General features: G+C 37.9%; 1 protein-coding gene across 2 annotated transcripts in view; it reads right to left on the reverse strand.

Annotated features, from left to right (window-relative positions):
• Positions 1 to 512: 512 nt before the first annotated feature.
• The window catches only part of immp2l (inner mitochondrial membrane peptidase subunit 2), a 509,027-nt gene continuing 482,113 nt past the window's right edge, over positions 513 to 27,426 (reverse strand). For both annotated transcript variants that reach the window (XM_031898959.1, XM_031898960.1), the window contains exon 6: positions 513 to 718. In XM_031898959.1, coding sequence (XP_031754819.1) covers positions 605 to 718 — 114 coding nt within the window. In that variant the 3' untranslated portion in view covers positions 513 to 604. The remainder of the gene's footprint in view (positions 719 to 27,426) is intronic.

A 27,426-nucleotide genomic window follows, 5' to 3' on the forward strand; every position in this document is an offset into this window, starting at 1 on the left:
TGTTTTTAGCTCTGCAATAGCATTTACATTGTCCTATCTTGTAAGAGAAGCTTAGAAGCTTCTCTCCACAATGCTACAACTGTTTCTCATAGAAAAAAAATGTTCCCATTTTACTAATTTCTTCCATACATGGTGCCTGGACAGAGCCTTAGATAGACAAGGGAAGGTCTGGAGTATAAAAGTAGTATAGACGTGTAAAGTAGAAAAATACAAAAGATTAAAGTATCAGGAAAAGGAGAAGAAAAACTATGGAAAGGTGAATGAATAAAAATAAATAAATAAAGGGGGGTGTAAAAATACCAAATACAATTAAGGCAGCAGGTTAGACATTATGTAACAATGTATAACTGCCTGTAAAAACTGTCTGTGTAGTTGCCCTTTTTATGGACTTGCAATATACTTGCTATAAGTAAATGTATAATGTATATGCCATGCATACTTTTGAAGCTGTTACTCTTTGACATCTAGTAACACCATCTGATTATAAGTGTAAAGTATAATAAAATATCCAGATTTTTAGCAATTTTTTTATTACATTATTATTTTTCCCACAATTACTTCTTAAATAACATAATAACATGCACATTGTTTTTTCATTTTTGTGTCAGTCATTTTGTGCTGATTCATGTTCCACAGGAAGAAGAGGCTTCAGTTTCTGCCACCTGTTTGGAGGCCACAGGATATGAGTGGCATGTGCATGAAGCAGTCCAAGTGAAACCTGTAAAACAGAAAATTCACATAAATCACTACCATGTTTAAGAAAGTATGCTGCTTTACAGCAGCTTTCATCATAGAGTGACATTTGCAACTGTTGGTATCTGTGTGAATTTCTTACATAGTTACATAGGGTTGAAAAAAGACCAGAGTCCATCAAGTTCAACCCATCCAAGTAAACCCAACACACACAACCTATACTTACCAATCTATACATACACATACATAAACTATATATACAACCACTAATACTAACTGTAGATATTAGTATCACAATAGCCTTGGATATTCTGCTTGTTCAAAAACTTATCCAGGCCCCTCTTAAAGGCATTTACAGAATCTGCCATTACAACATCACTAGGAAGGGCATTCCACAAACTCACTGCCCTCACCGTGAAAAACCACCTACGCTGCTTCAAATGGAAGCTCCGTTCCTCTAATCTAAAGGGGTGACCTCTGGTGCGTTGATCGTTTTTATGGGAAAAGAACATCCCCCATCTGCCTATAATCCCCTCTAATGTATTTGTACAGAGTAATCATGTCCCCTCCCAAGCACCTCTTTTCCAGAGAAAACAACCCCAACCTTGACAGTCTAACTTCATAGCTTAAATCTTCCATCCCCTTTACCAGTTTAGTTGTCACGTCTCTGCACTCTCTCCAGCTCATTAATATCCCTCTTAAGGACTGGAGCCCAAAACTGCACTGCATACTCAAGGTGAGGCCTTACCAGGGACCTATAAAGAGGCAAAATTATGTTCTAATCCCTTGAGTCAATGCCCTTTTTTATACAAGACAGAACTTTATTTGCTTAAGTAGCCACAGAATGACACTACCTGGAATTAGACAACTTGTGATCTACAAAAACCCCTAGATCCTTCTCCATTAAGGATACCCCCAACACACTACCATTCAGTAGATAGCTCGTGTTTATGTTATTTCTACCAAAGTGCATAACTTTGCACTTGTCAACATTGAACCTCATTTTCCAGTTTGCTGCCCAGTTTTTCAATTTTGTCAAATCGCTCTGCAAAGCGGCAGCATCCTGCATGGAACTTATAGTTTTGCAAAATTTTGTGTCATCAGCAAAAATAGATACAGTACTCTCTATGCCCACCTCCAGGTCATTAATAAACAAGTTAAAAAGCAAAGGACCAAGGACTGATCCCTGCGGTACTCCACTAACCACACTGGTCCAATTAGAAAATGTTCCATTTACCACCACTCTTTGTAATCTATCCTTCAACCAGTTCTCTATCCAATTACAAATATTATGTTTTAGGCCAATATTCCTCAATTTGATCATTAACCTTCTGTGAGGTACTGTATCAAACGCTTTAGCAAAGTCCAAGTAGATGACATCAACTGCCATTCCAGCATCGAGGTTCCTACTCACCACCTCATAAAAGGCGACTAAATTAGTCTGGCAAGATCTGTTACGTATAAAACCATGCTGGCACAAAGTTATAGTATTGTGAACTGCAATGTATTCAAGTATCCTATCCCTTATTACCCCTTCCAAAATCTTTCCTACTACTGACGTCAGACTAACAGGCCTATAGTTTTCAGGCTGAGAACGGGATCCCTTTTTAAATAACGGCACCACATTAGCAATTTGCCAGTCTCTCAGCACCATGCCAGACCTCAACGAATCCTGAAAAATTAAGTGATAATAAGGTTCCCACCCCTTCTTGCTTCATTTTTTTACTAGTCACATGATTAAAAAATATTTTTGGATTCTTTTAACTCCTAGCTGCAATATCCCTTTCCATTTCTATTTTAGCTTGCCTGATAGCTTTTTTGCATGCTTTATTTGCTTCCTTGTGCCTAATGAAATTTCCGCTGTCCCAGCTAACTTGACTGCTTTAAAAGCACATTTTTTCTTACCAACCTTGACACTAACACTTTTATTCAGCCATAAAGGTTTTGCTTTGTGATGCCTCTCCTTGCTTACAAGGGGAATATACTGTTGTGTATACCTGCAAAGCAATGATTTAAAGATGTTCCATTTTCCTTCTGTGTCTAACCCTATGAAAAACCTTTCCCAGTTGACACATTGCAGAGATGCCCTTATACTGGCAAAGTCTGCACTAGGGATGTAGCGAACCTCAAAAAAAAAGTTTGCGAACCCGTTCATGAACTTACGCCAAAAAGTGCGAATATTCGCGAACTTTGTGAACCCAATAGACTTCAATGGGAAGGCAAACTTTAAAACCTAGAAAAGCCATTTCTGGCCAGAAAACTGATTTTAAAGTTGTTTAAAGGGTGCCACGACCTGGACAGTGACATGCAGGAGGGGGATCAAGGGCAAAAATACTTTGTTGATACAGCGTTGCGTAAAACCGCAAGGCAGCTGGCAGACCTAGCGGAAATACACTGTGTTTTTTGCTATTTTGCACTATTAGCACCATGGAAACGGGATTTGCTGAAAAACGCCATGTGTGGCTTGTGCGGTGTTTTTAGGCCGAGAAAAAACGCAGCGGAAAAACGCCACTCGAACCCAAATTGCGAACATATGCGAAAAGTTCGGGAAACTTGCAAACTCGCGAACACCCAATGTTCGCGCGAATTAGTTCGCCGGCGAACAGTTCGCTACATCTCTAGTCTGCACGTCTAAAATCAAGCGTTTTAGTTAATCCCCTATAGATCTGTCTCTGCAGCATTAACTCAAAGGAGACCATGTTGTGATCACTGTTCCCCAAATGCTCACCCACACAAATGTTAGAGATGAGTTCAGTGTTTCTTGGAAACGTGTCTTATTTTATATACTATAGCTTTATAGAGGGCCATAAATTGCATTTGACTCCCATTTATCTTCTTATGTAAGAACTAAAACCAGTAGGGGTCAATTAATTTTCCACAGGGCACAAGTGCTGGAGCACTAAGGGACACAAGAACAAGGGCACAACACAGGGAACACTGCACTTTGTACCTCACTATATATCTCTATCCCTATGGAAGGTGGTAAAGACATGGCCCATTTGGAGCCTGCATCCTCTGTCGCTTTTGCATCTCAGTGATGTAACCACCTGGGCAACAAAGCACTTGAAACTACATTTGACTGGGGCAGCATCAATGTTCTCAGTCAACAAACTATAAAGGCCACAGCTTTATTTATACAAATAGTATTTGCATTAACATGTACATGTATAACCAATAACAGCAACAGGGAAATGCTTGCCACCACACAGAACACACCGCCAGAGTGAAGGCAGCACCCGATTAAGAATATGATTATAGTTTCTCAAGTGAGTGCGGACTTCTTTGGTATATATATAGATATATATATATATATATATATATAGTACCAGCAAGTTTCCCCTAATTTAACATCCAAGAGTTACAGAAAAGAAAAAAACAACCTGCTCAAACTATCAGCTATATAGGTATATAAACTATATAGGTATTGGGTGCTGCCCAAGAATTATAATATACACAAAGGCTAAACCAGCACATTCAGAGGAGTAAAAGAAAAATAATATAATCAAGTCCCAGCAATCAGATGTGTGCTGTCAGACACAGGCCAGTACAATATGTGTTGAGTAGGTACTATTGTTTGCTATTAAAACAATATAAAATTCTGCTCTTGTATTATATTGACTGCATATTCTTTTGCATATACTTACAAATAAGAATTTTAGCAGGAACAATTCTAAACCTTAAATTAAATGAAGATACTTGATTCCTAGCCAGAGGCTTTTTTTACAAATAACAATTTTGATGAACTGTTGCAGGTCTATTATTGTTTTTCCAAGACTGATTTGAAAATGAAATTCACTGATAACCATGAGAATTTTGAACTCTCAAGTTTTGTAAATACTGATAATACATATTAGTACATTATTTATTCTGTATAAAATTACCCTACAAAAATATCCAGTATGTCCTAGAACATATAATATTAAACTCATCACATGCAGTGTTCGTACAGTTGGCATCCAGGTGCATGACTGAGAACAACATGCTTTGTGTGCAGATTAAATTTGTTCCTTATTAATATAATTACTTATGCGCTACAATAATATAACCAGGAGATTTGTAACTGCCATTTTATGATTATATAAGCACATGTCAAGGCAACCTGCTACTTTATGGTTTGTAACATCTAAAAATACATATTCTTTAAGGATAAGGCCCACTGTTGGTTGAAAGAAAGTTATGCCTGGCATAAATGTAATGAAATCTTTTCAAGCTTGACCCAGACTTCAGAATAACTTCACATAATATTTTTTTGACATGGTGAATAGTATAAGAATTATCTGTTCCTGCAAAAAAAAAATTAAGTTAACATATTACTGTATGTATAACAGCAATGCAATGTGTCTATTATCTCCCAAAAAGAAAAATCTGGAGAATGCAAACATCAGTATAAAGTATAAGTTTATCAAATAATATGACAAGGGGACTCCTCAATTGCCCTTCACTTTCAGCCATCCCTCTGAACCCTATTGTTGCATACCTTAATAAAACACCAGGAGCCAGAAATTGGTAAAAAGAGGCCACAGCATTTATTTACATTTTATTAAATAAATAGGACCTTGCCAGCCTCACCCCAAGGCAATATTCAAAGCCCGAATTCCATAAGAGATCGCTACAATGCTCTGCTGTTCCTTACTGAAGACTTGAGATCAGCACTATGTCATTATATCCACCACTGAGTATTAGGCTGCCTCTACCTACAGAGTGGATGGCCCCAAACTCTGCTACCAGCAGGAGCTGCATCTCCCACCATGAGAGAAGTTCAGCAGCCCTGCTGCTGGTCCTGAATCTGCAGTGCCTCGATGATAGGAAATCCAAGCAGGCTGTCACCTAGCACAAGCAGTAGTAGCATCTGTATCAATCAACCCACCGTGCAGTGAAAGGAGAGAAGCTCCTTTCTCCCTCTTCTAAAATTTCCTGTGCAGTACTCTGGCAAGGTCCTACCACTGCTGTGACAGATACAACTTAAAATACATTACCATATAGCCACTGTTTTGATCCAGAGGAAGGCAAAAAACCCAGCCTGAAGCCTGTGCCAATTATGCCTCAAGAGGGAAAAAATTCCTTCCTGACCCCCCCTGGCGATCGGAAAATTCCCTGGATCAAGGATTTGACTTTAATTTAACATAAATATACCATGCAGACTCCCACATTCATACTGTTACCAAAACCACAATATAACAGTGCATATAGGAAAACATCCACATTCTGTTATTAATAGACAATATGAGAGCATAAAGAAGACAATATCCTGGCATTTTACAAAATATGCAAAAAAGAGAGGAGGGCGGGTGGAATGTTTCTACCTGTTCAGAAGATAGGAAGTGAAATGCTTCTCTTGTGACATCACATCCCTATCCTTCTCCACCCCCAGCCCAGCTTCCCCCCTCCTTAACTTATTGCTTCTCACCCAATCACAGCTGCATCTGATTTTGCCAATCTTTAAACATAAGCCAGTGTAATCTGGCTGCTGGTCATTTGGAACCATTGCCAGGCAGCCCCTGCGTTTATAGCTTCAGGGCTTCCTTTCTTCAAACAATGCTGCATTTTTTAATGGTGCTTTGCTAAATATGTTTGTGTTTTGATCTGTGGACTGTTTGATCTGTTGGAGCAAAAAAACACCCACCCACGTATTATGTGTGGAAAAAGTTCCCACCAAAAAAATGCCCATAGGCTCCAATGCATTTTATGCAGAAAAATTCACAGCAGAAAAAGCAAAATACACGTCCATCGGCTTCAATGGATTTTGCCAATTTATGCCTTTTTGTAAATTTTACTGAGGTTGTGAACATTTTTTGGTGAACTGAAACAGAACAGATTCACTGGTCACTATTTGTTCTGTATAAATACATAAAGAGGTTAATGTAGTGATAAAGTCCATTTTTATGGGTCTAGTAACCTACAGTATAGAGTTTCAGCTACTGGGGACAACCTGTGACTACTGAACAGTGCACAGAAATGTTTGTGAGCAGAGCTAAAGCTCAGTTACCCCATATAACTCTAATGAGCTTATTTTCAATTTTCAAGTTTGGGAATTTGAGTTAGTTTTTCTAAATTGAAAAAACTTGGAAATCGAATGGTTGCTTATTTATTAGTAAGGAGAACTCATTAGAATAAAAAAAGGTAACCAGGTCTTGGATACCCATTGATAAACCAGGTTTCTGCTGCCCAAATTGTACATCATGTAGATTTATGACCCCAGGGGATAGTTTTTTACACCCCCACACAGGAAAAAGGTTTTCTATTAAACATCGTATCACATGTTCTACCACTCGTGATTTATTTAATTACATGTCCATGCGGTCTTTCGTATGTCAGTAAAACAGATTTAACCCTTAGGGTCAGGATGGATGGACACCGCTCAGCTATAAGCACTGCATTTAGGGAAGGGAAAACTTCCAAGCCAGTTTCTAAACTTTTACTTGAGCTAGGGCATAGGCTACCTATGTTTAAATACATGGCCATTGACCATATCCCCCCACTTAAACGTGGGGGTGACCGTGCTAAAATACTACTCCAGAGAGAAGTCTTCTGGATTGAAAAATTAAATATATTGTCACCGTACGGTCTGAATGAACAATGTTCATTTTCATGTTTTTTTTAAACCAGAGACAAAAAGAATGTTTACATAAGGATGTTTTCTTAGCAACGTGGTCATACTTGGTGGATGTTTGGCTATACTGTGTTTTGCCTCTTTCCCTTTTAAGTTAACACTTATTCCACACCTGGGGTGGCAGGTCTTTCCTCTGTTAATCAGGTAGGTGGGTCTGCTGATGTCACAACCTAGGTGGATGTTGCACAATGATTGGTGAGTCTTTGCTTTTAAATATGTATATATTTATTGTTTTTAACTGAAAACTGTGTCTTGAGAAAGGTCCAAGATGGGGACCGAAATGACAGCCCGCTTTCTTTTTAATGATGCTAATTAAAAGTTAAGTTTTTTTCTTACTAAAATACCTGGTGTGCATCTATATTTTTGATTTTGTGTATTGCTGAGCTTGGATAGCACCCAGGTTTAATGCTTTTCTGCTTTTTTGTTTGGTGTGCTTGAACTTTCATACTATATATATATATATATATATATATATATATATAAATATATATATATATATATATATATATATAGGAAAAAGAAGAAATGCCGCACTCACAGGTCTTAGTGCAAAAATAAAGAAAATTTATTCAGGCAGACTAACGTTTCGGCTGGCTCCCCAGCCTTTCTCTTTGAGAAAGGCTGGGGAGCCAGCCGAAACGTTAGTCTGCCTGAATAAATTTTTTCTTTATTTTTGCCCTAAGACCTGTAAGTGCGGCATTTCTTCTTTTTCCTGTAAATACTTATCTATTTACTGCACCCAGGCACAATTGACTCTTATATGACGTGAGTGCCGGCTTTTCTTTACATATTGTTATATATATATATATATGTATACTGTATATATATATATATATATATATATATGTAACCACTATTTCAGCTCAATAGCTGCCTTACGGGACTAGTACCAGTAGAACATGGGTTACACTGTACTCTCTTACCCAGAATGGGCCTTCGCTAAGTGGAAGAGGAAGGTGAGGGTGTTGTGCAACTACACCTCTCTTGCTGCTATGCAGAAAAATGAAAACAGAGGGCGCCAGAGGTTCTTGCAAATAACAAAATAATAAGTGTTTATTGAACATCCACACGGTTATTCACAATACAGCTTCAGAGGCCAGTGGTACAGGCACCACATACCAAGTGTATATACAGACTGACACTCCCGTGTGGGCAGACTGGTAGGAATCTCACTTCACCTCTGCGACACACCCTGTAGTGGATCCCTCTGGGAATTCTCTATCCTGATTCCCTATTCACTTGGATCCCTACACTACAGGCAATGTGGCCTGGGAGAGATATCTCCAGAAAAACTGCAAATCCTATGCAGGAGCTCAGTGCTGCTCATTCTAGCTCAACCCTAACTGCCTTACACTCCTAAAGTGTACTATAAGGAGAGCTACACCTGCCACTATCTAATGCCTCATTCACGGGGCCCTGTTCCCCGACTTCACTGGGCCTGGGCTCTCAGCACACATCCACCCTGTCCATAAGGTGGAAACAAACAGGAAGATGCCACTCCTCTCCCAGCACTATACCAAAGTCAGGCAGGAAGTGGTCACCATACCTTCTAACCAATAGCACACATGTTAATAAACTCACTTAGATACATTCCCTTCTGCCCAGCAACTAAGGGAACTGAACCTGTAGGGATTTAAAGCCATAGGGGCCATTTAACCCTATGGGTCCCTACATATATATATCTATACCCATAAGTACAGTAAAACAGATGGTCCTGTCAACATTGCCATCAGTTTACTAATGCACCTGTGCTGCTGTGAGACAAACCAGAGAGCATATGCTTATTGGTAAGGCCTGAGGGCAGATTTGAAAACCTACACACTACTAATTAGAAACTTCTCAATAACAGTATTCATGGGTAAATTGACATGATGGAGGCATCTCCTAACAAAATCTTTCTGTACTGCATTACACCATCCCAAACCCATTCATCTTAACATATTCCAAAAAAATCACTAGTCAATATTAGCTTATCCTTTGTCAAACAGTCCTGCAACTCTCTTCACTATTCGTAAATATAAAGCCAGCAGGCAATTAACACATGATCCCAGATTCTACAATTAAACTATGCTATTGACACTAGATGTCATTGTATAATGCATTATTAACAAAGATAGGTGCTGTTGTCTCATGCAGAACAATTATTTACTTAAGAAAGAACTAATCTAAGGTTGCAAGATTAGTTGCCGAAGTTGCCGAAGTTGCCTTTTCTGCGCCACGTATGCTATCCCACCGCCAATTTACATTTTAGCCAGTGGGATGGCATTTCGGGGAGATTAGTCGCCCGCGACAAGGGAGATTTGTCCCTAATGGCATCTGTGACGTCTGTCACAGCCCTTAAGGTGCCCATACACTATAAGATCCGCTCGCTTGGCAATGTCGGGGCCAAACGATCGGATTACATTTGAGGTTATGGGGCAGTCGGTTCGGGGACCGCATCAACGAGCCGACGTGGTACCCGATCCGACTGGATTTTCTAACCTGGCCGATCGAGATCTGGCCAATTTCAGGCCAGATATCGGTCGGCCAGGCCGCTCTGTTCTGCCCGTACACGGGCCGATTAGCTGCCGAATCGGTCCAAGGGACCGATATCGGCAGCTATAGTCGGCCCGTGTATGGGGGCCTTTAGGGTGAAGACACACAGAGCTACTAGTAGCAGCACCTTGTCATGGCTACAAAAATAGACAATGCTAGCCATTTACTGCTAACTCTCTCTAGAAGTGGTTTTAGCAAAGGCAGTTCTCAATATTGTCTACGTCAGGGTATTTTCAGGTATTTAGTAGCTGTGACAAGTAGCTGCTACTAGCTTTGTGTGCCTTCTCCCTTAGATGGGTAGACTGTCTGGTTTCACATACAACAATAGTAATTGCTGGCTTTAACCAGCTGCAAATCTAGCCCTTTCCCTGTTCTCAGATCAAGGACTCAATGAAAGAAAGGGAGAAGGCCCACAGAATTTTCTGTGGGTCATTGCCCTAAATCATTTATTATAAAGCAGAAAATGAAGGCAAACCCCTTATTCAGATGTCTTCTCATTTTTGCTTTAGTCAATATACACCTCATAGCACACATCACTCTCTAGTTATCACTTTTATCCTCTTTTACTCACTCAAAAAAGGTAGCATGTTTTATGTAATAAACACCTACTGCAATAGATGGCACAAGAACAATGAAACAGTCTATACAGTCTCAAAAGCAGTGTTTTGTGGGCTAAATATTTTGCAAGAAACTAATTAGCTTCCCTTGTGTCTCAAAGTGAGTTGTTTGTTACTGCTAAATTGGTTTGTGTAGCTACTGAAACATCAATTAAACTCTTATCTAAACCGTATTAAAGAATAAATGTACCTTGTTTACAAGGGAATCTATCTTCTGCAGACAGTAAATTATGAGGGTATAGATAATTGCAGGCATCTTCCGTGCATATTTGCATTCATATGGGTCAGTAGGATCATATATATTTCATTTTACCAAGGAATTCTTTATAGGTTAATATAACAAAAGAAAATCAGTTTGAACTCATCAATGGTGTATTTGCATTCATATGTTTGGAGACTGCCTCTGTCTAGGAAAACAATAGGTCAACTCCCACTCACATCTCACTACACACATTAATGCTGCAACCTTTTTGAGGTACAGGTATAGGACCTGTTATCCAGAATGCTCGGGACCAAGGGTATTCCGGATAAGGGGTCTTTCCGTAATTTGGATCTCCATACCTTATGTCTGCTAAAAAAATCAATAAAACATTAATTAAACCCAATAGGATTGTTTTGCATCTAATAAGGATTGATTATATCTTAGTTGGGATAAATTACAAGGTACTGTTTTGTTATTACAGAGAAAAAGGAAATCAGTTTTAAAATTCTGAATTATTTATTAAAATGGAGTCTATGGGAGACGGGCTTTCCGTAATTCGGAGCTTTCTGGATAATGGGTTTCCGGATAAGGGGTCCGATACCTGTAATATAAATAAAAGAAGGAAAATGCTTCTAAAATGGGTGAACTCTTGGTTTAAACTTGAAAACCACAAACAAGACACTTCAGATGTACATTCTGTCTGAACACCCAAGATGAAAACTATAACATCATATTAAAAGTAGTAGCTTGTTACCTCTCTTCGGCATGATCTGGGCTGCCTAAGGAAAATGAAAAACAAGTTGGCCACTAATGGCTTGTTAAACTGACATATTTTGAAGGCTGAACATAAATTTGGAAGCATACAAATCCTTTAATGGTAGATTTTTTTAATGCTAAATTCCCAACAGAGAGTGTATAAATGGAAATGGCCCAAATGAACCTGCAGTTAAAAAGCAAATTCATTTTTCTGAACAGGAATAGTGCAAACTGTACACCTAATTAAATAAGCTTTTTGTGCCTTGTTTGCTTTAAAAAAAAAAAAATCTAAACTAAAAAAAATATATATAACGTTGTGAAAAGGCTACATGTTTTTCTTGAATCAAACTGCGAGTATTTCTTTGTCTCACATAACTGAACTTGTGCTTCTTGGAAAAAAATACTTTTTTACATAAAGAGGAGATCTTTTGTTAGCGATGGTGAAAGAAATGTACAGGAGCTTCATTTAGTCATCAGCATTGGCTTTCTAATCCTCGGTGCATTATATTCCTGTGGCTCTGTCCTCAGAAAACCTTGATCACTTGTAATACTCACAGACTATATTGTACACAAATACTTTGATTCTCCTATTTGTTGGCGTTTTTGCTTTACCAGACTGTATTCATAAATAACATTATAAACGTGGCAATATGAGAGACAGAGCAGTAGTTTTTCTCCCCTATGTTTTAAACCCTAAAATGTATGGATACAATGAAAAACATTAATGTGTTTTTTTTATTGCCAACACTTAGAAATATCATGTTACTCATATTGTAATGCTTAGAAATGTGGGTTATTTATTTTACATAATTAATTTAAAACTTTAAATGTCATATATAGCTGCAGCTGATAAACTAGTGCCAAGCAGCAGATGTGGTATAAATTCTAATGTAAAGACTCTAGCTTTTTTCCCAAAAGTAAACACTTCGATAACCGTGGCAAATTCTATTCAGCAGTTCGCGGTTGCATCAAAAAATATGTATGGTAGCCGCATTTCACAAATTTTTCATTGTTTCACAATTTTTTTGTTGAAGCAAAATGGTACAGATTCGCTCATCACTACATATTTGCCAAAGGAAGGGGAAAAAAACTAAAGAAAAACAATACAAAATCTTGTTTTCCAGTTATATGTGGGGTTTCCAAATTACTGAAATCAAAGAAATAATATACAAGATAAACAACTTGAAACAATGAAACAGTGGACATAATGCAGCACAGGTATAGGATGTATAATCTGGCATGCTTGGATCTTGGGGTTTTCAAGTTACTGTAAGAGAACTTTCTGAAATTTGGATCACCACATCTTAAGTCTGCTAAAAACCACTTAATTGCATTACAACTAGAAAACCTACAAAATCCCCTACTTACAGCAGTTACCTCTCTGGAGTAACTCGTCTGCCTCACTTCCAGTAGCTCCTTACTTACATGAGGTGGCCTAGAGTTTGTATAAAAACTTTAGGGGGTCAACTTATCACAATATAACAGCTGCTAATATATAGATCAGTCTGCTGAGATACATGCAGTTCAGGCATGCTTGACTCAATTCTCGACCACCCAACCACATCTAGCCTCATTTTCTGAAGGTTCCTGCCCCCAAAAATATGGTCAGAAAACTATAAGGCAACCTACTTCCCACCATCTCTTCCCCATTATCCAGGTCATAGCTAAACTGGCAGAATGATATACCAGCCCTGACCATAGATTAATGGGATGAGTGTACGCTGAAAGCCTATTAATTCCCTAAAAACCTGAATTGAGAAAAAAAAACTTGACCATTGATAAATCACCTTCTTTATTTCTCTGCAGCTTAGCTACATGGGAGATGCTGAATGAGCCCACTGCCCCAAATGTCACAAACACAAAAAACTTTTACATGCTATGGAACTGTCCTAAATTAACGAGGTAATGGGACAAGGTAAAGGACAAAGACAAAACTATTTTTCCTAAACATCCTGTCCCCACATCTGTTCACTGGGTATAATAAACAATCTTGTCCTGCAAAATGTGAAGCAAGATCTCTGGTGGTCCCTGTTGTTTCCCTGATACATATGATCAAATCTGGGAATACTAGGAAGACTGGATAGCCACTGAATCTTTAACTGAGTGCTTGTAAGTGCCATTATGTACTTGCCTTAGATAAACAACCTTAACATTGTGCTTCGCTAGCAGATTGCTATAATCATCCTTATATCTGACTGAATGATGTTACATGTTGCTCTAACTGTATATTGTACCTAATATCATCCCTTCCTTTTCTTTTTTTCTGTAGGGGGTTCTGAAGGTGGCTCGATTTATGTTTAAAACAAGTTATAAAACCTATTAAAAAAAATACTTTTTTAAAATTGGAACTATTTGCCTAAAATGCAAAGAGATGGCCTTCTTGAAATTTGGATAACACGTTTTTTTGGATACGTGATCCCATATCTGCATTTATAGAGTTAATTCCAACTAATGAGTGATGATTTGGAAATGCTGCTTGTTGTATCACACAGCAAGTGCTTCTCATGAAAATCACCCCTCTGAATTCAGAATAGCTGCAGTCATAGTTGGATGATGTAGTTTTGAAAGTGCCGTATGCGACTGTTTGTTTAGCAGTTTACTTGTTAGAAATTACTCCACTGACATTCGTGCAAAACACGTGTTAACGATTATGTTTAAATCTATGCAACCTTGTATCTTGAAATCATTGACAACTTGTCTTAGAATACAGTACAGATTTATTTTTCAAAGCTTTGTTTTCATTAAATATTAAGTTCCAATTTTTTTCACAAAAAGATATCATGATTTACAAATTGTTTTAGTCTATGAGGTTTTTTTGTACTTTCCACACATCTCAATAATGTTATCGAAACCCTTAAAACAAAATTATAGTTCATTATTCATTTTCTCCTAAGTTTTGGTCATTCCTTACTTTTGTTTGTGCCCCATCAGTTTAAAAGCTAAAATTATTTACAAATTTTACAAAAAAACTTATTTCAGGTGATGAGGTTTCAGCAATCAGCCTCATAATTTTTTCTTAATTATTTATTTTCACTCAAATTAAAATTAACTGCTGATGTTAATGGTGTCCTATATACTTTCATATACACAAATTACTGAATTAAAAGCCAGAAGCAATCCCAGTTGTACAGCATCCATTTGGTTCACCAGACCTTATGACAAAAAATCATGAAAACATTAAATAAACCCAATAGGATTTTTTTTCCACCAATATGGAGTCACACAGCTTAGTTGCCATCAAGTACAAGGTAATGTTTTATTATTACAGAGTAATAAAAAAAAAACTTTTAATTGAAAAATAAGAATTATTTGCTTAAAATGGTCTCTATTGGAGATGACCTTCCCGTAATTTGGTGCTTTCTGGATAACAGTTTCTGGATAACAGATCCTATCCCTGTAAGACATACTAGTGGGCCTCTTACCCTATATAAAAATGGATGTAGTGCTTCTGATTACCTTTACCACCTTTCACTGCAGTTTAAATTATTTTTCAGTAGACTTCAGGTATGGAGATCCAAATTACAGAAAGTCCCCTTATCCAGAAAATCCCAGGTCCCAAACATTCTGGATAACAGGTCCCATACCTGTATATATAATATATAAATTCATTTAAAATATTCACTAAAATTGAAACTGAAACTAAACTGAAATTTTATTTTTCTGTGAAACACATTATTTGTTTTATTGTGACATTGTTAGAGAGAATTTCTTTATTCTAGAGCCTCTTTTTGCAGAATCAAGAACTATGTAGGACGGTAACCATTTACCTATTCGCTCTCAAGTCACTGTGGGTGTGGGTAAACCATTTCAACAGCTTTAAATAATAACTCTATAAAGGAGAATGACACTAAAGAAGCCACTAGGCAAAATGAACCATATTTAAGGAGATCTTCTGTTCGTGAAACATTTTTTGCATCACAGTTGCAATGTGAAAAAAGGGTCTGTGGTGAGATGATAAGAAAAGATGAGCCTACTGGACAAAATACAGGGGCATCCTGCTCAAATGGAGTTTGAGGAAAGTTTATATTTCCCTGGGAAAATGAAGTCAAGACCAATTCACTGTAGAGTTGGAAAAGATTTACAGCGGTTAGGGTTGTGATGTGCCTGGTTATTAGAGTTTGTGAATAGTGCTCCTGTAGTTATGTACTGTAGCAGGGTATTAAGCCCAAACCACAGGTTATCTCATTTAAGCAAACCATTATACTGGCGCTGAAAGCCAGCGTACTTGTTACCAACAAGAGTGAAAAGTAACAGCAGCTATGAATCATTTTGGTAATAAAATAAAATCCTAATACAGATATGGGATCCCTTATCCAGAAACCATTTATCCAGAAAGTTCAGAATTACAGAAAGGCCATCTTCCATAGACTCTATTATAAGCAAATAATTCTAATTTTTAAAAATGATTTTCTTCCAGTACCTTGTGCTTGATCCAAACTAAGATATAATCAATCCTTATTGAGGCAATACAAGCCTATTGGGTTGAATATTTAAATTATTTTTAGCATACTTAAGTTATGGAGATCCAAATTGTGGTGTATTGGAGTGTTGGGTCTTTTTGGGGGTGTTACTGAGCTCTAGTGATGGAGTATCTGAACAACACTGCCCTGAGAGCTGGAAAGCTGCAGATCAATAAAAAGTAAAAAATCACCAAAACAAATAATAATTACAGATTGTCTATGAACTATTCTGACTACCCCATACTAAAATGAAACACATATATTTTAATAAAAATAATAAAAATAATAATACAAAACTGTTAAGATTTATATTTTGTATTGCTGCATATTCATTTTATGCACTGTTTAGAAAGTTAAAACAATTATTCAACATACTAAGAAAACAATTATTCTAAACAACGGGCACTTCATATTTATATGAGGCCTAGGGGCATACTTAAATTATCCAAACATGGCTTGCTTTTAATCAAATGTATCTTTAATAGAGTATAACACCCCATTTAAACACCTCTTGATTAAGATTATGTGGCAGAAACCTCTGTTTGCTTCTGTGTTGTAATTCTTTGATAAATATTGTTGCAGATGCATTTGCATAAGAAAAATTGAGCCAAGTTTAAAAGCACAGCAACAACTCTAATGGCCATCATAAATCCTAAACTCATTAAAGACAATAGCTAAAACTCCTTTTTACACAAAATATGTAACAGCGGCATTTTTCCAATCATTATATGCACTTTTCTTTTGCAAACAAAGAACAGATAATCTTCCTACTTGAGAAATAAATAAAACGTTACTAGAAAAAAGTGAATATGTTAAACAGATGCAGATCTGCAATTTAAACATGTAAAAGAACTGGAAGTACACTGTATTTACAAATAACCAATGGCCCATCTGTTTTTACTTCCTATTTACAAGATTAATTATCACAGATAAACCTTTTTAACGAACCAATAGTGTTGAGCAAATCTGTCCTGTTTTGTTCGCCAAAAAATTAGCGAATCTTTAAAAAGATGCACAAAACAATCTTTGAAAACATGCAAAACACTGAAAAAGATGCGCGCAACAATATTTTTTTCCACAGCAAATTTTTGCTCCCATTTTATGAATTTTTCCACTGCTAATTTTTTCACCCATTCCTGAACCCATGCCTCACTCCATATCCCTCCATATCTGCCCCTTACTGGGCTTCTGGGAATATTTGGAGAACAAAGGAGCATTCATCCCAGATCTTACCCTTAATCGATCTTAAAATGTTCAACACCTAAATGCCATGCCCTTCTCAACCTGGTCATTCTGTAAAGCGTGGGATAAGGAGTTGGCCTCCAATATACCAGAAGAAGCATGGGAGAGAATCTTAAGCACTATGTATAAAACATCTAGAGCATCGAGAACAAATGAGGCAATTTATAAATTGGTAACACGGTGGCATTATACACCAACAAAATTGAATAAAATGTATCCCAACACCTCCGAATTATGCTGGAGATGCAACACACATAAAGGGAATCATACACATATCTGGCTGACATGCCCAAAAATACAAAAATACTGGACGGAAGTACTGAACACAATAAACGCAATCACGAAATTTAATATAGATATTGGTGCCCCCGCGTTAATTCTACTCAACATCTACTTACGTAACAATGTCCCTATTTCAGATCCACTCACATTACATTATCTATTACAATCCGCTAAATCACTAATACCCAGAAAATGGAAATCAGTCGATCCCCCCCTCTATACAGAATGGCTAGCTAACACGGAAGATATCAGGCAAATGGAGGAAATAACCTTCATGATACATAATCAAAGCAATTACTACAGAAATATATGGACTCCCTGGCTAGATTATTTAAGATCCTTATGAAAAAATTACCACATGTCAGTCATTCAAAAGAAGCATTCTGGAACTAATGTTTATAAGGTTTAGTTAAACGAATATTTACCTGAAAATGTAGAAATAACTTGATGACAGCTTGCTTGAAATTGTAAATGTATAAGAAATGTCAAGACTACCATATGCAATGTTCCCTCCCCCCCCTACCCCTCCCTTTTGCCTTCTGTATCCCTTCCCCATACCTGAAAAATTGCAAAATAAAGAATTATAAAAAAAAAAAAAAAATGTTCAACACCTGAATTTATGAACTTCACCATATATTTGCAAGAGGTTAAATTAAAAAAAATCATTTGGACTGTGCCAACATGTTTGCTAGACACCACAATATATTTGGGGAGCCTCTCACTATAAAGAGAGGGTCCAGCCTTAAGAGAGAGTGCCATGTGTGGCCTGTGCCACACCCTAGCCTGGCATTCCACGGGTTAACCCCCTTCAGGCCTAATTTTATAATAACAACTCTTCCATGAAAATAAAGCAATAATAAAACTTTGAGCTGTATTTTTCTTGACTTTTTTCTGTGAAACTTATACTGGTCTTCCTATATCTGTTAACTTCCTCCCTGAAAACATCAGAATCACACATTCTTTTTACTGTTCAGGTGACAACCCTAATCAACATCTAATTAACCTCCATCCTTTCAACCAGAATCAGTGGCTTATTTAACTATGTTTATGGATATGGTTTATAGATAACGCAAATTGGCAGTGAAACTTGCAATACTTTGCACATAGCATTATATTAATTACCTCCATCTTGCATTTTCATCCTGTAATTAAAATAGTATTGTGTATTATCTCCTTCTAAAAAAACTACACAAGATACAAAAACCTTCAGAATTGGAGTGCTTTTGTTTTGTTACATCTAAATCAAATTATATTTTAAATAGGAAATCTCTTACAAACATTGTGAAACAGTTCAGTTTCTGTGTCTGGGATATTGTGGATGATTCATTATATTTTGGCGAAAGCCTGCAAGTCAAACTGTTTCTGCAGTTAGAGATTATTTATATACACATTACCTCTCAGTGGGTGTTAAACACTTATTCCTGAAAAGCTGTGTAAAATCATTAAGTTTAAAAATGGTATGTCTATATCAAAAGAGAACAAAAGCAAAAAATGGAGTACATTATGTTTTAGGCATGTGTAACAGTCAAAAGGCATCTCAGCCCTACAGAAGACTTGACAGTCAGGGAAGTCAAATTAATTGAAATGAGTTGGCATATATCAAAGCAAGTGTTAAGCATATTTATTAATACTGAGCAAATTTACACCTGGGCAGTAACTTATAGCAACCAATAGGTTTAAGCCAGCTTCAGGTTGAACAATGGAAGCAAACACCTGTGTGGTTGCCATAAGTTTTTCCCAAATTCAAATTGGAACAGTGTTCAAAAATGCCCTTGTCATTTGTCAGTTTGAGATGTATTTGAGCAATCAAACACTGTTCTGCTCTGTGGGGTGGGAGCACACAGTGCTGTTCAGCAGGTCTAAACAGTATCACTCATCTCAGGGGTGCTGCTAGAATGAGGCAAGTTGATAAACTCGCCCAGGTGGCAGCGCCCCCAAAGTTAACAGGGGGAGCAAAAAATCCACTCCTGATACCTTTAAAGACAAATTTCCATTTTTTAAAACGGAAATATAGCTCTGCTAGTGAAGAGAGCACAATTGTCTCGCCCCTGACCCATCTAAATCCTTGCTCCCCTTCAAATAGGATATGGAAAGAATTTTAAAAGGATTATTTCCCATGTTGGAACATTGTTCTAGTTTTGAAAATAGATGATTAAATACAAATGTGTTGCCGGAAAATCACATATTATAATTCTCACATGCATCATTAGCAACATTTTAAAAGCTTGTTTTTTGGGGGTAAGAATCAGTAGTCTGTATTGGATCAAAATATATTTTTGAATTCAGAGTGCAACAATATGCAAGAGTCTGTTTGCCAACATTAGTAAGAGTATAAATTTATTCACTGAAGGATAATGAGCCACTTATTGTTATTAAAAAAATCACCAGCAGGGAATTATTTTAATTCAATGACTTGCAATGACAAATGGATAAGCTATAATAATTAATTCAAATGAGTTCTTTGGAGATGAACTATTTTGCTATGTATTTGTTTGTCAGGGATAATTAACACAGAGAGATGTAAAAAGGCAGTTAAAGGATAAAAGTGCATTGGAACGTATCAGCTGCCAGCATGCCTAGGGCCTCACAAGAATGACATTAATAAAGAGAACTTATGTACAAAATAAAGGAATTACTCTTATATGAAAATCAAGTAACATGTTTATTGATCAAGAACAGCTTTATATTATGATTAAGATGAAAACCACAAATATAATATATATACAGTATACTGTATATATGTATAATATACATTTTGTTTAGAAATAGGCATTTTTTTTATTTTAAATTTCTAACTCCAGTTAATGTTTTCAGCTGCCTGGCTGTAGGTAGCTGCCTGATTAGGCTGCAGGTGAAGCAGCAAAGGGTTTTTGTTCTTGACTCAGAGTAGATCACTCTCAGAGCAGGACATGGGTTAGGAAGGCTGCCTGCCTATGTTAGTAACTCCTAGAGGGGCTGGGGGTGCTGCCTGCCACTGCAAGGAGCAGAAGGAGCCATGACCAGGTGTGTGAGAGCTGAGAAGAGTCAGCAGGGCTTAAGGTAAAGCCACAACGTCAAGGCTTAGTGAGAAGCCAGAGTGTTCATGTGTGTGAGAGTCGCCATGGATGTGTGTAACTGGGGATGGTAAGAAAACCTGAAAATGTTCCAGAGTGTGGAAGTTACCCTGGAAGGTGAGAGTCCCAGAGAGAGGACAAGTTTTGAACAAGTTTGATGAACTGTGTTCCTGTGAGCTTTATCTTGGGAAGAATTTGCCCTAAATAAACCTGTGTTTTTGCCTGAAGAAGTGGTGTCCCTGTCTCTATGCTCCAGATCCTCTGCTTACCTGCCTACCATAGCTAATTTCCCCCAAAAACTATGTGTACCAGCAGAAGGCATGCCACAATATACATATATTTATATATATATATATTTTAGCATTTTTGCCAATCCATTTTGGTGAGAATATGAGAAAATTCAGGACCCAAAACAGAGCAAGAGCAGTCTGACAGCACTACTCTGGATGCCCTGTCGTTTGCGCTGATGTGAATCCGAGGGGGGGGGGGGGGGCACAGCTGCTCAGCCTGTATCCAGGCCCCATCACTTATAATAATGTTATTGGGTATTTTCCTTCCATAACTGTAAATCAATAATTAAAAATGCATTTTTAATTTTAAAATATGCATTTTGTTTAGAAATAGGCATTTTTTTTTTTTTTTTTAAGAGAATAGTATTTTATACAAAATCTGATTTAAGCTATATTGGCCCACAAATACATCTGTATAAAATCAGTGGAAATGCAAAACGAAATTATATTTTAGTCAGTAAATTTGGTTGGTCACCAAAACTGACAAAAATTTGCATAACCGAAAAGGCCTTTGGTTTCTCCAAATGTTTATATGGATGGATGTTTCTTGTTCAACTCAAGTAATGACCTACAAAGCAATATAAGAAAAACACTGCAAAACTATAGGACTTGACATGCTGGACTACAGTATATTATTATTTCCTCAGTTCTTTGAATACCTGAACTCTGAGCTACTGTATAATAACAGTGAACAGCATTTTCCACAATGCCTAGAACAGCTTCAATTTAAATTGCATGCAGCACACAAGAACCCATTATTGAACAATGTCTCTATTAGGTGCAAAATTTAATCAGACAGGGAAGTCACATTAGTTCTGCTGCATAATGGAACCTCAACCATCACTCCAATTGCTGCATGTTCATTTGCCACTGAATAACATTTTTAAATGGTTTCTGTGATATGCTCTGTTTCTAAAGCTTATTTAAATAGACAATGGAAACTGTAAGAGTTTTCAGAATGACAATAAGGAAATAGAATGGCATACATAGGTATTAGTATTAGAAGAAAGACAGCAAGGGTAAAGGTGAGATTTGTATTTATAGAATAGAAAATGTTTACAGAAAACCTGACAGAGAATAAAATCAGAATCCCTCAAAGAATATGAGAGTCAGAAATAATTTTACATTAAAAAAATTTTATCATTTCAAGCCTGGATATTTGAGTCATTTGATCTATTTATACCCTAGGATTGCCACCTGTCTGGTTTTGACCTGGACAACCCAGTTTTCAAAGGGCTGTTGGGGTTAAACCCTCCTGCCCGGTTTTCCAAATGTGATGTGATTTCACTGCTCCGCCTCTTCCCCACCCCATGACATCACCACTGCTCGGAGAAAAAAGCTGGCAGATATGGCAACCCTATCATTCCCCCACCCACCAATGTCTACTACTCAATAGACTGATGCTAGGAAAGGCAGAAACACTATGACCTTTTTATAATCAAGCAAAAAGGTCTCTGGCTGTAACTGGATTAGGAATGTAAGGGAAGAACAAGGAGGTCCCATCAGAAGAATTCCAGATATGGTTGGACTAAACAGTACTGAAGAGAAAACAGAGGTTATTAATAGCAAGGAAAAGTGTAAGACGTGCAGGGAGGGGGAAATTTACTAAAACTCCACTATTTCCACATTTTTTTTATTTAAAATTTACATAAACTCATTGCCATGAATGTCTAGCATTTGATAAAAAGTCTGAACTGGAAAAGCCACAGAAAAGTCAATAAAATTCTGATTGAGTTGCATGTAAATTGCGACTTTTTTTTAAATTGTCACACAAAAAAACAGCGTTTTTGTATTCAAACAAGTGTTTCTTATTAATAAATTATTAAGCATTTGAAATGTAAGTTTAGTCGAATAAAAAAAACAATAAATAAGCTTATTATAGTAACAAGACAGTACCAACATGCTACACAGTAGTGTACAGTAAAAAAATAATAGTAACCATAAAACATAGAAAAAGCTGAAAGATGGATAAAGAATACTACTTCAAAAGGTTTGGGATCCAACTGACATAAAATGTAAATGTCAATGAAATTACATTTTAGGCATTTTTTGCTCCATAATAGCATATACTGCACATTTCCCTACCTTGTTAGTGAAGCTAATTTTCACTATTCTACAACTGTTCTGTATAGAAAAAAAGGCTCCCATGTTGCCAGTTGCCCATGTTCATCCAAACACATGCCCAGACAGCTTATTTGATAGACAGGGTAAGGGCTGGGGTGGGGTCCTATTGGTTAAAGTGCAATGCAAGGGGTATATAATAATGATGCCTGTGCTTCTTCCAGCAAAACAGACAGCACAGAAACATTTTAGTGTGGATTTGCAAAATTTTCAACACTAGGAAATTGCCAATTTTGGTGCAAAAATTGCTCATACCTAGTAATTATTCACTATGGTTTTCTGACTACATATTTTTGTGTGTCTCAGGAGTACACAAAGAGGTGAGTCCTCAGAAAGCCATTGAATAGAATGGGTAACTGAGGTTCCATTGTGGAAAATTCCATTAAAATATAGAAACTTTAGGGGCATTTGCAGTTCAAACTTGAAGAAATGCTAAAGTGAAGAGTTAAACAGTTTATTTGGAAGAGGAATTACAAATAACCTGTGCATCCAAAATAACAGAAGGTGGTAAAATGTACTGTATTTAAGGGGGCACATTTTTAAAGGTGTGTAAAATGATTTTGCTAAAAACCAGAGGTGTATTTAAAAAGCTCTGTTGTTGACCTTACATACAAATCACTTTCATAGAATCAATTCTAAAAAGCTAATTTTCATATAGCATATATATATATTTTTAATGCCAAACTAACAGTGCATTTATGCCATTACTTTAAACACACCCTCAGACCTTGCATAGCCCATTTGTAAGGCTCTGCTGGGTCTTGAATCAATGACCTTCTGGTTTTTGGCTGCTCTACCTAACCACTAGACCAAGAGAGCAGCCGGTAAGTGCTCATCTTCCTTTCTATCTCCTATTCTTTCTCTCTCTTGTTCTTTCATGTTTTGTCTCTCCTATTGGTGGCTTCAGCTCAGCCAATCAGGGTTGACCCTGCCCTATATAAGTCCAGCCCTCTTCTCACCCCAGCTCCTAGTTCCCTGTTCTGGCTCCTGTTCGTATTCTGATTCTGCTCTAGCTCGGTCCTTGTTAAATCCTGTTCCAGTTCTGTCCCTGTGCCTGCTCCATCCTGCCCTGTCAGTCTTCGCCCCCGCTCTGTCCTACCCTGTCAGTCTTCGCCCACTCCATCCTGTCCTTTTCTCTTTCCTTGTCTGCACAGTATCTTTTCCTTCTCCTCTTTAGTGCCCCCTACCTTTCTCTTACACCACTGCAGTGAACAAATTAAGGTGGCAAAGAAATGTTGACTCCCAACTTCTAAAATTCTAAGCAACTGTGTCAAATTTGCATTAAAGCTAGTGATGAGCGAATTCATTTGCCAGGCATGGATTCACAGCAAATCTCCACATTTTGGCATTGGTGAATTGTTTTGCGAAACTTCAGTGAAAATTGACCATGGAAAAATTTGTCACGCATCAAATAAGGTTGCAGTCATGTAAAAAATAGGCACGGTTGCATCAAATTGTGAGTGGCCCATCACAAATGGGTGCGGTCATGCCGAAATTGGGCACGGTCATGCCAAAAAAATGACAAAAATAAGATGCATTGGATTTCCTCCTGGCAGCTGCAATTAAACAGGAATGAGAAAACACGCATCTGAAATTGCACTTTGCATACTGCAGTTGTGCTCAAAAAGCACCCTATATTGTCAATAAAGCATGGAACATATAACACCTGTTATCACATTGGTCATTTTCTGTAGTGTAAAGAATAATTTCATGTTTTTGGATGCTTATATTTAATGCAAAAAAGTGTACAATAATCAGAACAAATACATCTATATACTTATTTAATACTATTCTACTGAGACCTAAACATGAATGAAAACAGAAGATATTATTATTTATGACTAAAAGTATGTTTCAATGGGCTATGAATATGGTTCCCTTCTAAAATCAAATTGCAATGCTCCAGTACAACCAATCCTATCATAATTCCATGTCTGTATGCAATACCAACTGGATATTAGAGATAATTTTACTACTGAATGGAAGACACTAGGCCAACATTCAGCTGATAACTGAAGATTTCATCATATTTATAGTTATCAGTGCTTGATGTGCCTAAGCCTTTATTTGTCCTGACATGAAAAGAAAACTACCTCTGTTTTTTTCTAGGGCAGCTTCAATCAGCGTACTTATATATCTTAAATCTGGTTCCACAGAGGAAACCTTTTAAGTTGAACCTTTTGTATAAGCCCAGCTAGTTTTATTATGTTTTGGTTGATGATCTGCACTGTTTTGTTATTACACTGAGCTTCCAGTCTGCCTGATGTCAATTTAAAGATGGAGTACTAGATGCCTCTGCTGTTTTTATAACAGCACTTTTTTAGGAGATAACAAAAAAATTAGACTTGATTTATGTGCTTGTGCAACTGCTTTCATACTGTGCACAATGTGACACAATAGCTATAGAAAAATGCAGGATGGAAAGAATGTGAATCTCGTGATCTTTTTAAACTTACATTGAATGCTGCAGATAGGGATGAATACATATGTTTCCAAACTGACAATATGCGAGATAGAAGAATAAATTACATTTTAATAATATGAAACATGGTAAAATAACTTCTCAGTGTACATGATAGGAGCACACAGATTACAGTAAAAGCGCACATGACAGCATATCTGAGCATGGAAACCAGAAATGCATCAGTTAGCCAGCAGCACAGTCCTGTGAGCACTACCCCCAGCCCACCTCCAGCTAAAAGATCAGCAGTAGTGATGCCAGAACCCCTTTGGAGGCCCCATCCACTTAGGGATACCATCAGGAGATGGCAGACACAGGTTCTCAACACCCTCCTCAAGGGTGGGCTCTGGAGGGGATGCTCAGTGGGAAGAGTGGCAGGACAATCTCAGCCTCAGTAGGGGCTATAGACTCTGACCCCGTGAGGGACAAGGGGAGCACAGGCTGCACAGCCCAGGCATGGACTGTGCAGTGGGGTGTCAGGTCAGGCCTCAGCAGGCAGGATGTGGGTCCTTCACACCGGCTAGTAGCCCAAGAGCAGTTTAACAGCCACTTCGTCCTGGAGTTGGTCAGCTCACAGGATGAGTGCACTGCTCGATGGTGCAGTTGGATGGCCCCTAGAGCTTCAGTCCCATTCCATATGCAGCAAGGGTATCAACAGCAACCACCATGTGCAGCATGCAATGATCAACTAGCAGAAGGGTCCGCACCATCAATACAGCAGCCTGGGGTGACTTGGACTGCTTCACTGAGTATTGTGGGGCATCCATGGAGTTGGCACTGGCCAGGGAGGAGTTTTCTCAGGGAGTAGTGGGCGGCTTACTGGCAGAGCTGCGCAAATTGCTGGCGGTCTGGGAAGCTAGAGGGCCTAATGGTAATTATGTGCCCAGAGGGGGAGTGTCAGCAGCCCCAGGAAGTGTGCAGCCAGGACAGCAGGATTATCATAGTCTCACATGTCAGAAGGGGGTTCCACCCATAGGTAACCTGGTGCTGCCCCCCACTCCTCCTTTTGCCCATCAGTGGAAACGGAAAAGGGCTATTGCTTCCAACTTAACGAGGGTCAGTGTCAGTGGAAGGGGTCGTGGACATTTTGGTACAAATGTTTTTGATGGGGGGGGCACCATACCTGCCTCAAGTTTTTGGGTACCAAGTGGCTTGATACCAAGCGGCTTGAGTGCATGTTGCCCGAGTACAAGGTTGCAGATCTGCAGGCGACAATTTTAAATGTAGGAGTAAGGCCAAGGGACATGCAGTGTCTCTTGGGCAAGCTGACTTTGTCAGGTTATGCCCATGGGCAAGGTGTTACCTTTCACTAGCTACAGCTGGGGTGGTGCAGCCTCACACCATATCTGAGTAACTAAATCAATGCGGGCAGATTTAGCACCCAATTTCTTGAGTGAGGGCTTTAATGGTAGGAGGTTTGTTCAGGCAGAAGAAGTATCAATGGTTCATTGGAGCTGTACACCAATGCAGGGACAATTCAGGTTTTGGTTCGTTGGAGCTGTACACCAGAGCCTTGGGCAGCAGAATGGGCAGAGAGTGGATTACTAAGAACATTACCTTTCTTGTGCTGTTTCCAATTTTGGTGGCCATTGAGTTGTGGGGAGTTAACTTTTCTGATTGGAAAGTGTGCTTTCATTCAAACAACATGGTGGTAGTACGGGCAAGCAACAGCCTCAAATCCACATATTATTCAATCATCTGTATCTAAATTCACAAAAATATTTGACACAGTCTGCATTACATAGGGAGATGAATCTGCATGATTCTGTGTTTTTTGTGCCTAATTAAAATACACACTGTAGTTTAAAACTGTACTCTGCACATTTTGCACAATACTAGTACAGTTAGTTATTTTTCATCCTGTGCACAGTTTCATTTTATCCTCAGTTTCAAACAATATATAACAATGCTGACAGTTCCATGAGAAATATCCCCTTGTCCCCATACCTTTTTTTTTCTCTTTTTACAATCAATACTCACCTCTCTCTGGTGATACATTAAGGTTGATTCACTAAGGTGCGTTAAAATGAACGCTATTTATATCATGCAGTAAAAATTTTATCGCGTCTTAACGCACAATTCACTAAAAGGATACTTGCGTTAA

This window comes from Xenopus tropicalis, chromosome 3 (genome assembly GCF_000004195.4).
Source record: "Xenopus tropicalis strain Nigerian chromosome 3, UCB_Xtro_10.0, whole genome shotgun sequence".
NCBI classification, from domain to species: domain Eukaryota; kingdom Metazoa; phylum Chordata; class Amphibia; order Anura; family Pipidae; genus Xenopus; species Xenopus tropicalis.